This window comes from Aedes albopictus, chromosome 1 (genome assembly GCF_035046485.1).
Source record: "Aedes albopictus strain Foshan chromosome 1, AalbF5, whole genome shotgun sequence".
NCBI lineage: Eukaryota > Metazoa > Arthropoda > Insecta > Diptera > Culicidae > Aedes > Aedes albopictus.
In genome coordinates, this window is record NC_085136.1 from 201,017,089 (window position 1) to 201,030,395 (window position 13,307).

General features: G+C 39.4%; 1 protein-coding gene across 1 annotated transcript; it reads left to right on the forward strand.

Moving 5' to 3' along the window:
• The first annotated feature begins 11,726 nt into the window (after positions 1–11,726).
• Positions 11,727–12,338, forward strand: LOC115263813 (OTU domain-containing protein 3-like). The gene has a single exon (XM_029867191.1). It carries the CDS (start codon positions 11,727–11,729, stop codon positions 12,336–12,338), a length of 612 nt encoding a protein of 203 aa, XP_029723051.1.
• The last annotated feature ends 969 nt before the right edge of the window (positions 12,339–13,307 follow it).

Sequence of the window (13,307 nt, forward strand, 5' to 3'; positions counted from 1 at the left end):
TCTCAACGACTACAGCGATAAATGCGTCGCATCAACCATCTACACCAACGCGAAAATTAGTTACAAACAAAACTTAGTCGCCCCGACAGCGACGAAAACTGTGCATGCAGCGACCAGCGCCGCGACGCACCGGCGACAAGTACAAAAATCGCTGCACTGTCGCTTGTCGCCTGCGACGACGTCGTCGCAGTGCGGAAGGTCCCCTTCAAATCAGTGCGCAGCGATTTCGCGACAAAAACATAGCGACAAAAAGTCGTGTCGCTTGAAAAGAGTCGCGTCGGTTTGGGGGAGGCAAGTGCGGTGCAGGTCCACAATCACTCCCATTTCTAGGATGGACTCGCCTAGGCATGGGTGCATCGCACGCACGCGAGAGCACCCCTACCAGCTCATCGCCGTCTGAACCAAGTAGGTTTCGGTCACGGCGGATTGCTTCCCTAAATGATGTCTTCCACCTGTGAGGAATTGGCCTTGGCCTAGCCGCCTCTTCCTCTACCCGTTGCCTGCTGTTGTTGTAGTCGATACTGTCGCGAACCGCCAGGTGATCGCTGTAAGTGCGTTGCTATCGTCCACTTACCAGTTCGAACTACTTGTTAGACCAGGACTATAAAAATTAGCGTCAATAATCGACTCCGCACCATTTCGACTAAGCCGACATTAGCCAGGTTGACTTCTAGTATGACCAGTGTCTCTAGCACGATCTGACCCCGCTGGTTCGTAAAACGGCTTCCTGATTCCACGACCCAGGCATTGAAATCACTCGCTATTATAACCGGCCTTCGCCCTGTCAGCACGATCGTCATACAGTCCAGCATCTGCGTGAACTGCTCGACCGGCCACCGCGGAGGCGCATAACAGCTACAGAAGAAAACCGCGTTTGCTTTGGCGACCATGAAGCTCTCATAGGTTACCCGTCGTCCATATCGCCGCAATTTTTCTGAACCCATCCGCGGCCTATGTAATTACCATTTCAGGTCTTTGCCATTCTTTGCAGTCCCATGACTTGTGTCCTGGTTCCAGACACCTGAAACAAACCTCCGGTGGCTCGTGGGATGTCAGACGACATACACACCAGGTTACCTTGATCCTCCCTACTTAAACGGACTTTTTTACGTCCACGACAGGTAGCTGAACCAAAGCTACACTGAAAATATATTTTGTTGCATTGTACGAAATCGCTCGTCCAGTGTCTTCTGCAACGTAAAGAATTTTAATATGTTTGAAATAGTTACGTAAAAAATCACTTAAACACAAACAAAAGCTCATTTTTCTCTCTTTTATGTCGGACCAACTCGCAACATGCTAAAAAGCACACGTACATCAGCCTGCTTTCCCCAGGCTCCGAACACGTATCTGATTCATACCTACCAGTGCTAGACTGGACACTCATCTGTAAGCGCTTGTTGAAAACATTCAGAAACAACCAGAGCGCTTTCCACTCTGTTCCTGTTTGTAAATAACTTTTACTTCTAACTGAGACTGCACGTCGCACTATTGTCGCAGTGCCATGACGAGGTCTTCCACTTCGGTGACCTCGTCTAGGGTTTTCACCATCAGAGTCGCCTCTTGTGTGACAGCCCTCACCTCTACCACTTCGCCAATCACCTCTTCCGCCAAACTTTTGTACGCTTCGCCCTTGCGTTCCTTATCGCGCTTCAGCTCCAGGATCATCTCACCCGTACGAGTAAATCTTATACTACGCACGTTGGCTCCCAGATCCACGAGCTTAACGTCGCTTTGCATCACCTTCAAGACGTCCGAGTACTCAGACTGTTCGGTTTTGACGACGGGCGTGTCGCCTTTCTCGTGCTAGGCACCCACTCTTTTACGCTTTCCTGGTTTGGCACCCTGTTCTGGGGATCGGATTTGCATAGCAACTGCAGCACTACACTCTGTAACTATCTTCGCTAGCTTAGTCTTACCCAGTACCCATAGTCAACAGGAACGCGGAACGGGTCCACCAGCTAGGCGATATTTGTTCTTAACTTCGAGAGTGACTGCCATACCAATAGTTGTGCGACGTTGCAGTGATTTAGGCTCAGCTATGTGATCTGTACTATTGTCGACTTTAGAGTCTTCCACGTGTACCTAGACATTTCGGTCCACCAGTAACCTCTAGTAGAGTTTGCCCCTATTGGGACCTCTATTCTTCCACAAATTGTGACATTGATCAAAGCACCTGAAGCACGCATTTTGCGGCTCGTAGATAGTGACCGAGCCTGATACACGGTTTATATGGGAAAATACAAAAAATGGAAAAACTCTAACTCCTGTATACTTTTTGAGTTCTACTTTGGTCCCATATCAACTGTGCAAAATTTCAGATCGATCGGAGAAACTATATTTTAGCGCCCACCATTCTTAGTTTTTCATACGATTTACTATGGGGAAATTTTACTACTGCAAAGAAAAATCGCTAGGAGTCACCCCTAGATCCCTAAAAATAAGTTGATGAATGATTTCTGTAGAAAACTTCACTAGGAATCAGATCTCCGAAGACCGCAAACCGATGCGACGTTAGTGGAAAAAGTTATTAAGCCTCACCCGATCTATAAAATGACGAGATTTTATTATTTATTGTTATTCCTTACATGTTAAACAGCGTTGGCAAGCCATTCGGTTTTCAGTCAATAACTTTTTCCACATGCCTTAGATCGCTTTGCGGTCTTCGGAGGGTTGGTTCCTCGTAAAATTTCCAATAGAAATCATTCATCGATTTATTTTTAGGGGTTAAGGGGCAACCTGTGGCGGTTTTGCTTAGAAAAAGTGATTTTCCCCATAGTAAAACGTATGAAAACTTAAAATGGCTGGCGCTAAAATATAGTTTCTCCGATCGAGCTGAAATTTTGCACAGATGATATGGGACCAAAATGGAACTCAAAAAGTGTACAGGAGTAAAATGTCTTTTGTATCCCACGCTAATGACCAGCCAACTGTGATCTTACCTACTGTGGTCGCCTTGTTAACCACCCCACTGGTGGACTTCTTCTTCTTCTTCTTCTTCTTCTTCTTTATGGCTCTACGTCCCCACTGGGATTTGGCCTGCCTCGCTTTAAATGAGTGTTCTTTGAGCACTTCCACAGTTATTAAATGAAGGGCTTTCTTTGCCTGCCATTGCATATTTGTATATTAGGAGGCAAGCAGAATGATACTCTATGCCCAGGGAGTCGATAAAATTTTCCCAACTGGAATGGAAATCGAACCCGCCGGCTCCGGATTGGCAATCCATCCATAGCCTTAACCACAAGGCTAGCTGGAGACCCCATGCTGCTACTTAAGTCTTTTGTACAGATTTGCTTCCATCCGGAGTGAAAGTTTTTTTTTTTGTAACGGTTTAGCAGTAGAGAAACGCAGAGTAGAGCGCAGCAGAAAAGAAACGAACCCTCCGCAGCAAGAAACGGCAGCACGAAGAGAGTATGATTGAAACGCAATAAAGCATGGATAGGAACGATATGTAAAGGTTTTAAACCACTGTTAATGGTGTGCCGCCTGGAGCTAATTTCCACCATGTGCAATGATCGGGAAGTAAATTTGCTGACAGACAGAACAATGATAACAGCCAGGTGGACGGAACGCTTCGACGATTTGTTGAATGGTACCAAGGAAGGCGTACCCTTTAATGTGAAAAAATACAGTTGATGATGGTCGCAATGGAATCATCATCTCTCAATGAGGTTTCAAAGGCCCTGAACTAGCTGGTTAACAATGAGGATACTGAGAAAGTGTAACAGTACCCATTGCTTGCTCACTGGTAATAAACTTTGAGTAGAATTGCCAGTTATGAGCGTATTGTGGATGACAAGATTCGTGTTATTTGAAATTCGGTGCCATTTCACCTTAACCCTAAAAGGGATACCTGGGGTCCATTGGACCCCAGGCGCCTTTCAGAGCTCGTCTTCGATGGAACACACTCAGCGAGGTGACGAAACTGAGGCCATGAAGGTATCCCTTTTAGGGTTAATAGAGATTGGTGGTCTGAGTGATTGGTAATGTTGATCTGTTAAAATCTTTTCGGCGTATCAGTTTTCTCGTAAAATCAAAACTACAGTTTGATCTCTTTATGCAGTGATTCGATCCTCATTGGCTTTTTTTTCAAGAATCTCAACTTTGGATAAAAAAAAACAAACTGTAGTTTTGATTTTACGAGAAGACAGATACGCTGGAACAATCCCAAGAGTACAACAGCACTAGTCGTGATCAAACAAGCAAAAAAAAATGATTTAAATGCAAATTAAAAGTATTCCAAACTGATAACCATGCCCATCTAGCCTAAAAACGGTTATTTCCTTCTTGCAATTAGCAATACGTTTTCCGCGTATATTATAAACTCCAAGAAAAAAAAAACACGAATAGCTTTGCCCCGCATTCATTAATCAATCCTTTCATTTTTCGGAACTACCATCGATTCTAGTCAGGTTTTCTAGGAACCTGCAGCGCAGAAACTTACAAAGCAATTCGAACATTTTATCATCGATTGAATGGAAATCGCTCCCGAATTCCATCCAATTAACAGCCACTCTCTTCGACGCGCCGGTGGTAGCTCCATTACAATTTCGTTAATCGCTGCCAGCAGCTCGTCCGGAGAGGCTACCCGTGGTGCCAGCTAGGACAGTGGTAGGTAGTACCACGCTTATCAGATCATAAATTATCATAACAAGACCAATTTTCCAAAATATATTTATCCCGGTCACATTCCGCGCTCGACTTCGTTCGGCTACCTACCTGGGAACCAATTCCAAGAAATCGTTAAAACTATCTTCTCTGTGAGGATTGAACAACATGATTAATTAATACACTTGGAGTATATCTTTCTCGTCGTCCTCTCGGCGTTCGGATTTTGTTTCGATCTTTCCTTGACAGACGGCTCGAAACGCTTCCAGTCTTGAACAAACGAATGGCAGCCGATCATTAGGAGATGAAACAGTGGTCACAGCGCGTTCGAGATTTATCAATTTACGACAGGAGGGGCTGGTACCGCACCTAGGCGCATCTCAGGGTAAGGGGCGAAGCGAAAATCAAACATCAAATATTCATGAGGTACAAATAGGAATATAAATTTTACTGCTGTTGATACTTCTGTAGGTATGTTTCTTTTTCCTGTTCACATCCCACGGTGTGGCAGCTCGCCGATAGTAGCGTTTTAACGAAGATATCCACCACGTTGGCCATGGCACTGACGACGGGACCCAGGGTTTTCGAGCAACCATAAATTACATCAATCAAAATCTGTAACACGGTGTCAGGCATTGCTGTTCGTCATGGCGGGTGTCTAATAATTTTCCGGTTCCACGCTTTCCCACAAGGTGTCGCGAAAGTCACAGCAGCGATGGAACACATTTCATGAGCGAGCGTTGCTGCTCAGACGGAAATGCATCCAAATCTGTAATAAATTTTTCAACATCCTTAGCGGTGCAAAGGGATACATGCCAATAATTTTCCCACCACGCGTGCTAACACTTGATACGATCGTGAAATAATCTTAGCTCGACATCTCAATCTGGAGCACAGTTTCTTTCATTCAATTATGAAACTGAATCGTGGGAAAAGCGTTCCGACTGCGATGGTTTCTATCTAGGTAGGGTAAACAGGTATAATATGCCCCCCCCCTAAGCAGAAATGGCAATATATCTGAAACTGGCGCCTTATTCCATCTATTGTTCACTGCAAATCGTTGTTACTAAAGTTAGTGAAGTGTTGCATATGAACTTTGCCTTTGGAAAGGTGGCTTTGGAAGCTTTGAAACGTTTTTCGAAAACGTTCCAAAATTTGCCTTTTCAAAACAAACGGGGCAATACGCCCCATCAAAAGAAAAACGTCCAGCCCCGTGATAAAACTGTCCCAGGGGATAATTCCACCACATGCTTATCCTAGGAGAGTCTTTCAACAAGTGTTTAACTGCATAAAAGTTGCAATGTAACACAAGCGAACAGAACTAGCTTCGTTTACAATGAAGTCAGCTTACAAGAGGTAAAATATTACGCCAAAAGCCTCGATTTCAGACTTTTTGATATTTTTATTGCTTTTCTGTACCAATCCACTAACGGACCAGCTTGATGGCAATTATTCTTCAATATTCGAGATTTCTAATCGATCACGCATGCGAAAAGCGCTTGAATCGCTAGAAAATGAAGGGGGGCGTTTTGCCCCGGTGGGGCGCATTATACCCTTTTACCCTACGTGCGACATCGAAATGGTGATCAAATACATAGGTGTGTTTAGTTAGCTATAATATGCGCTGACTATACCAAATAATAACAGATTTTAGTATTAAAGGTCAAAATTTAAAACATTTGATCTTATGCAGTCATATCAATACACAAAAATACATTGAAATGAATCTTATTCTCCATCACCCTGTATACATCACTGCGCGATAATATCAATTTTCACATCTATTCAGAGACCGCGAACATATCGTAGCACTCTCACGCAAAAACATGTGTCAATCGAGTTCAATTTTCGATCGCGCGAAATATCTACCGTAACGTGGAGTGTTGAAATTCTAATAAATTCAACTTATTGGGCACAGAGTCTTATTTTCCCCCATCAGCGAGAATTGCTATTTGCAAAAGGTGTTATTATATTTGGATAATTCTGGGAACTTGGCTTAGCTTAGAATGTCTACGAAACGAATTACGAATTGTGCTAAAAACTAAGGGTATGTGGTATGAGATTTTTTCTAGGCGAAACGAAACGAAACGATATTTTCGAAAAAGTTCCGCGGAATTTTGTAGTTACATCAATTTTGTGTGAATTGATACTGCGTGTGTACTGCGATGGCGCGAATTGCATTTCCATTAAGATCTCATTCCATAGCTACTTTTTCTACAGTGCCATTTATATATTTTTTTCAATATTTCGCGACCTATACTGAAAATTTAAATAATTACACCAACAACCTAATAAGATTGATCCAATGAATTAATAAGAGCACACCAATAATGCGTTATATAATTGGGACTATGCTATACGATGCTCTAATGCCGATTGTTTATAAGAAACCTGAAGCAATAATATGGAAACATCAGCCAGATCAAGCTTTGATGAATAACGTACCTTCTGAAGAAAGCCTAAAATCTAAACTTAAAATTGATAGATGATTGAATTTATCAGAAAATACTGAGTAAAACTTACTGTCTTCCATACAATTTAGTTCATTTTTTTTTTGTATGTGGATGAGTCTATACTTAGAACTAACTACCCTAAAAAATCAGCTGGATTGGATGCAAGATAGCTGAGTAATTGCATAATTTCCAGACTACAAAAATGTGTAACACTTACACATTCACAAAATCAGCTCCTGCGTCCGTAAAATCGTGAAATTCGCAAAAAAAAATGTTTGTACGGCAATCTAGCTAGATTTGCAAGTGACCTTGGAAAACAAAAAAGTCGACATTTCACATCTAGAAGAGTGTACGAGCTGTTTTTTTGTGAATGTGTAACTGTTACACATTTTTGGTGTGGTCTGGAAATTATGCACTTATGAGTAGGGCTTACACATTCTAGGTGTAGAGCGGTTTTAGCGTGTAGGTGTTAGGCCAAAAATTCCACCTGATAGATTTGAACTATAGCGGACCTGGTGTGATGGTTAGAGTGCATGCCCTTTTCGCCGAGGACCTGGGTTCAAATACCACTCCCAAAAGACTTGCAAAATGTGAGTTCTACCTTCGAATCTTTCGATTTGATACTGTGGCTTCCGAAATCAACTAACCTAGGGCTAAACATATACATAGTTGAAGAAAAATAAATAAAAAAGATTTTTCAGAACTTATGTATGTGAAAAAAAATCTCATCTTACACCACCAGCCCAGAGTATGTTGGTGAATAATCTGATAAAATTCAGCCTATAAACGTCTTATTATCAAAGTTTAGTTTAGAAGTTGGCTGCCCACACAGCAATGTTTGAGTTTGTCGAGCTCATCTAACTTTTTTTACATTTTCAATTCACTCTTGAAGGTATTTAAAGAAATTTGTCAAACCATATCGGTATGAATCACTGCAATCACATACTTCCACTTTAAAAACTTCAAGAATTTCGCTAGGGTAAAAGCTCCCTTAGTGGTGGTAGTACCAATAGTGGTGGCAGTAGCAATTTAGCACTATTTCGACCAAAAAGCTTGCAAATGACAATTTTAATAGATGCATCATACCTAATTCATAATATTAATTCGGTTTTGTATTCAGGATTTGCCGAAAAACCTATTTTAAACAATTATTTTCCTTATTTTTTTGTTCCTTTGTACTTATAGTGGTGGTAGTGTTCCTATAGTGGTGGGTCCCATAAGAATTCAACGGGGTGCGCCACTATAGGAACCAATGTTAAATTTTACCTCCATAATAGGAACCGTGTACCTATAGTTGGTGCAAGTGATTTACTAGCAAAAACTGAAATAAACAATGGTTTTTACATTTTTCCTAGCAAATTTAAGTAAAAAACTATCGATTAACGTTTTTAGACATTTTATTTTGTGGGATTATCAATTTTATTCAATTATTTTACAACACGGAGCTACTAATAGCATCACTATTGGTACATTTACCCTAACTCAAACATCGATGAACATATTTTTAAAATTTAACAATTTATAAAAACATGATTTAGGATTCCCATAATATTCTTTTACAGTATTTTATTAAATTCATCCAATTATGGCCAAAATATTTTTTTCAGTGTCTGCAAATTTGAATAAAAAACAAAAACACGAATCTGAAATTTACGGAATTTCTAATCAGCAAAAGAAATAAGAGTATAATCGTGTATAACGCTTCGTCGTACAGATTTGATGTGGAACTCTTTCAAAAGTTTTCAAAAGTTTGTTAGTGTATTCCACACCCTATAGCATCCTAAGAGCCGTAGCGTGCGGTTGGCCAGGTTGGCCCCCACTAAGGGCGCCAGCCTCAGAGGGGCGCCAAAAAGGCATAAGGCTAGGGGAAGACAGAATGACGCTAATGTATTCTTGAACGTTATGAAGATTTCACTATTTTCAGTATCTATTTGAGATTGATAATAAGCTTTTTTAAGTTTTTTCGTATTATAAATAACAGATTTCTCTAGATTATTTTGAGCATTTACCATGATATTACCTGGGAAACTATGTACTATGCAATTTTGAGAAACTACAGTGTATCAAACAATTGTCCGTACAGCAAATTTTTTGCCAAAATAATGTTTCATTCAATTGTTAATAACTTTTTTATGCGTCAATCAGAAACGCTGAAATTTTGACCAATCATCAATCATATATTAAAGCTCCATTTGTAAAATTTTTAGCGAGATCGATAAAGTTTTCTGAAAGTTATAGAACTTTTAGTAAAACTTATAAGATTTTTGAACACATTTTTAAAACATTATATCTCAATATGTACTCAATGAATTTTTTTCATTTTTTTTGTGTTACATCTTGTACCTAAGGCTTTCATATGCAGCCATGTTTGGGGTTTTATATTCACTACAAAAAATATGAAAAATGTGCGTATGTAGTTGACGATGTTTTAAAATTTACCATATTTTGCACATATAATCTGCCAAACGTTTTCCACCAATAAAAGTGTATTAACTGAACGAAAAGTTCATAGGACCTACTCTTCATATGTAGTTTAGTAGGTCCTGTATAAAAATATATCATTAAGAGAGTTTAAAAAAGGTGAAAACACTTGGCACTTTTATTGATCAAAATATGATAAATTTCCAAATGACACTCTGAATATATACAGATTTTTCATATTTTTTGTAGTGAATATAAAACCTTAAACGAAGCTGCATATGAAAGCTTATGTATAAGCTGTAACACGAAAAAAAATATTGAAAAAGTTTCATCAGTACATATTGAGATATAAAGTTTTAAAAATGTATTCAAAAATTTTATGAGTTTTACTAAAAGTTCTATAACTTCCAGAATACTTATTCGATCTCGCTCAAAATTTTACCAATGGAGCTTTAATATATGGGTTATAATTGGTCAAAATTTCAACGTTTTTGATTGACGTATAAAAAAGTTATAATCATTTAAATGAAAAATTATTTTGACCAAAAAAATGCTGTACGGACAATTGTTTGATACACTGTATAAGCAAAGCAAATACAATATGCTTACAAAATTCAAGTGAAAGTTTCATTAGAAATTCCTCCACAGATTCCTTGAAAATTTTTTCATGCTGCTATTTCTCAATATATCTATATCATAATTTTTTTTCCTGGGTTTCTCCTGGAAAATCTTTAATGAATTTCTTTTCACATTTTCCAAAGTTTCCTTCAGAAATTTTTACAGAGATTTTTGCAAAAATATAGGATTTCTTTGAAACCTTCTTTCCTTCCCAAATTTTTCCATGTTCACTACAGTTTGCTCCATAAAATACTGCTAGAATTTCCCTAGAAAATCTTTCAAAAGTTTCCTCATAAAATCCTCCAGGAAACCACCAATTTGGAATTCCTCCAGAAATTTCTCTAGGTTTTCCGTTGGCGAATCTGCCATTGATTCTATACAATTTTTTTCCAAACGTTTCTTTTGAAAGCCTTCCATATATAAGAAAACCCTGAAAAGGTTTCTAAAGAAACTTATACAGGGATTCCTTCAAACGTTCTTCCAAGTAGTCTTTTAAATAATATTCCAGTGGTATTCCGCAACTAATCGCCGCAAATTGATAATATAAATTATCTTAGGTTTCCTGAAAACCCCTGAAACTCAATTAAGTATTTTTTGAAAAAACAAAAACAAAAAAAACAGTTTAATCATAAATCCAGAAAAAAAAAACAAATGATAAAATATTGTAGGATGCCTAGAAGAAATTTATGCTCACGTTTATGCTTCATTTATGCAAGGAATCTGAAACGTCATATCTAATTATTGTGCTAGTTCTTGAAATGCAAAATGTGTTCGTACTTATACTCGAACAAAAGAAATACATTTCGGATTTTTTTGGGTGACTTTTGAGTGAAATTCCTAAAAAAAAACATGCATAAACACACTATAAGAAAATTTAAAAAAATCCGGGGGAATGTGTTTCTTTGAAGCACCAAAATCCAACTTTTAAAAAACTTTGAAAAAAAAAACAGAATAACGACAAACTTTCGCAAATTAACAATGTCCTATTATCGTAGGGCGCCGATAGGGATGCTTGCCAAGGGCGCCATGGGACTACGCTATGGCTCTGAGCATCCTATCCTAATATTCTCCATTACTCTGCTAAAAACTCCTTTTGGGAATCTAAACTGAAGAAGGGAACTAAATTCGTGTTTATTTTGCATTTGGTTCAATAAGAAAATTTAACCCAAGTATTAAGTACGGTCCCACATACCGCAAATGTTGAAAGCACACCTATTGAGCAAGATCTTAATGATAGGTCAAACATAAGAGTATATTCGAGATTATTCTGCCTTTATTATAGAACCTGGGAGCGGTTTGTCTCTCGCTATTCGATATGTTTTTTAAAATTTTTTGAGAAGCTTGAGATTAGAAGATTTTCACAATGTGTTTGTTTTCGAAATTTATTAGGCATTCCGCGGAATTCCGTTTAATTTCGTCAAAATCTATTTTTTGAAGACGAAATTTTTAGAATTTGGCGAAACGAAACGAAATTCAAAATCCGATAACCTGTCGATCGTCTGTCAAGAACGGCTGTCAAAAGTGGTGTTGAGATAAAAAGGTGATAAAACGAGTGAAAAGTGGCAAATCCTAGCTCAAAAAAAAGTGCAACAAATAGTGAAGTGAGTGAAACTGTCTACTGGAAAAATGGAGCTTCAAGACGTGCGGATAAAAACAGTGGAAGTACCAGGTGATGGTAACTGCCTGTTCTACGCGGTGGTTCAGCAGTTGTCAGGGAGGAAGTGTTTCGATTCGCAATTCTTCAACGAAGCTATGAGGCTGCGAAGAAGAACGGTGGATTACCTGATGTCGCACAAGACAGAGATGAGGGACGTAATAATAGCCGAGATCATCACCTCGTCAAATGTAACCACGTCCAATCTCTCAGACACGCAACTGGACGAGAAAATCGACCAACATCTACGAAATCTGGCAAAATGCGGAACATGGGCTGGCGGAGAAGCACTAATGGCGATAAAAGAGATTGTTGGTGCCAACATCAGGATTTACAATCCACACTACCAACCATTGGAATTGGTTCACGGTAATGGGAGGTGTAAAACCATTGAAATATATTTCAACGGAATCAACCACTACGATAGCGTAGAATTAGGACCAGGAGGAGGACAGACGGTACAGGGAAATGAAGATAGGGGGAAGGCAAGAAATGGAAGCGCAGACCTAGGAGTAGAATCGAGAAGCAAGGCACAACTGAAGGACGAATTGAAACGTAGTGAACAAGGAAGAGTAGAGATGTAAATAGTGGGTGGTGATAGAGCGCAAATGAGTAAAGTAAGGAAAAATGTGGTACAAGAAAGCGGAGATCTAATATTGGAGATGAGAAATAAGGACCAGTTGAGTGTAGAGAGAGACAATATTGAGCAAGGAAGCGGGGACCTAGAAGTAGTGAGAGGAGTTAAGGAACAAATGAACGTAGAGATGAGGAAGGTTGTACAAGGAGGAGTAGCCCTGGGATTGGAGAAGGGAAAACAAGAACAGCTGCTCGCGGAGAACGATAATACTGAACAGGGAACCATGGAGCTAGAAGAAGTTAGAGAAAATCAGACGCAATTGAACGAAGAGAGAAGCACTGATGAACAAGGAAGCAGGGAACTAGGAATAAGGGGAGAAAAGGAGACACAACTTGGCGAGGGGAGAGAAAATGTCACACAAGGGTTAGTGGAAGTAGGGGAAGGAAAGAAAACACAGATGAACAAAAAAATGGGAAGTATAAAAAGAGGAATCATGGGATTACGAATGATAGAAGAAAGGAAGGATCGAAAGAACGAAGAGCGGGAAGAGTCTGAGAAAGAAAGCAAAGAGTGCAGAGTAGGAAGGAGAAATAAGGACCATGTTAATGAAAAGAGCAAAAATATCGAACAAGGAAGCGAAGAACAACTAGTGACTAAGGAAAAGGAGGTACAATGGACCAGACATAGGGAAAATGTTGATCAAGAAAGACATAAAGCAATGGAGTCAATGCACAATAATATGAACAAGGAAGTATACAAGAAACAATCTGGTAATATTCATGCAAATCAAGAGGTAGTTGAACGAAATCAAGAAAAGGAGAATCGCGTTAAAACGATAGACAGGGGAACAAACAAGGAACAACAAGCTAAAGACAGGAGAGATGAGGTACAGGCGAATGAGGTGAAGGGATATGGGGAAATAAGAAACATTGAGAAGCAAGCAGATAATACCCTAATAAACATACTGGATCAGGAA

Bases quoted from the DNA above. Each gene is read 5' to 3' on its own strand.
- LOC115263813 (XM_029867191.1), top strand. From the start codon at position 11,727: ATGGAGCTTCAAGACGTGCGGATAAAAACAGTGGAAGTACCAGGTGAT.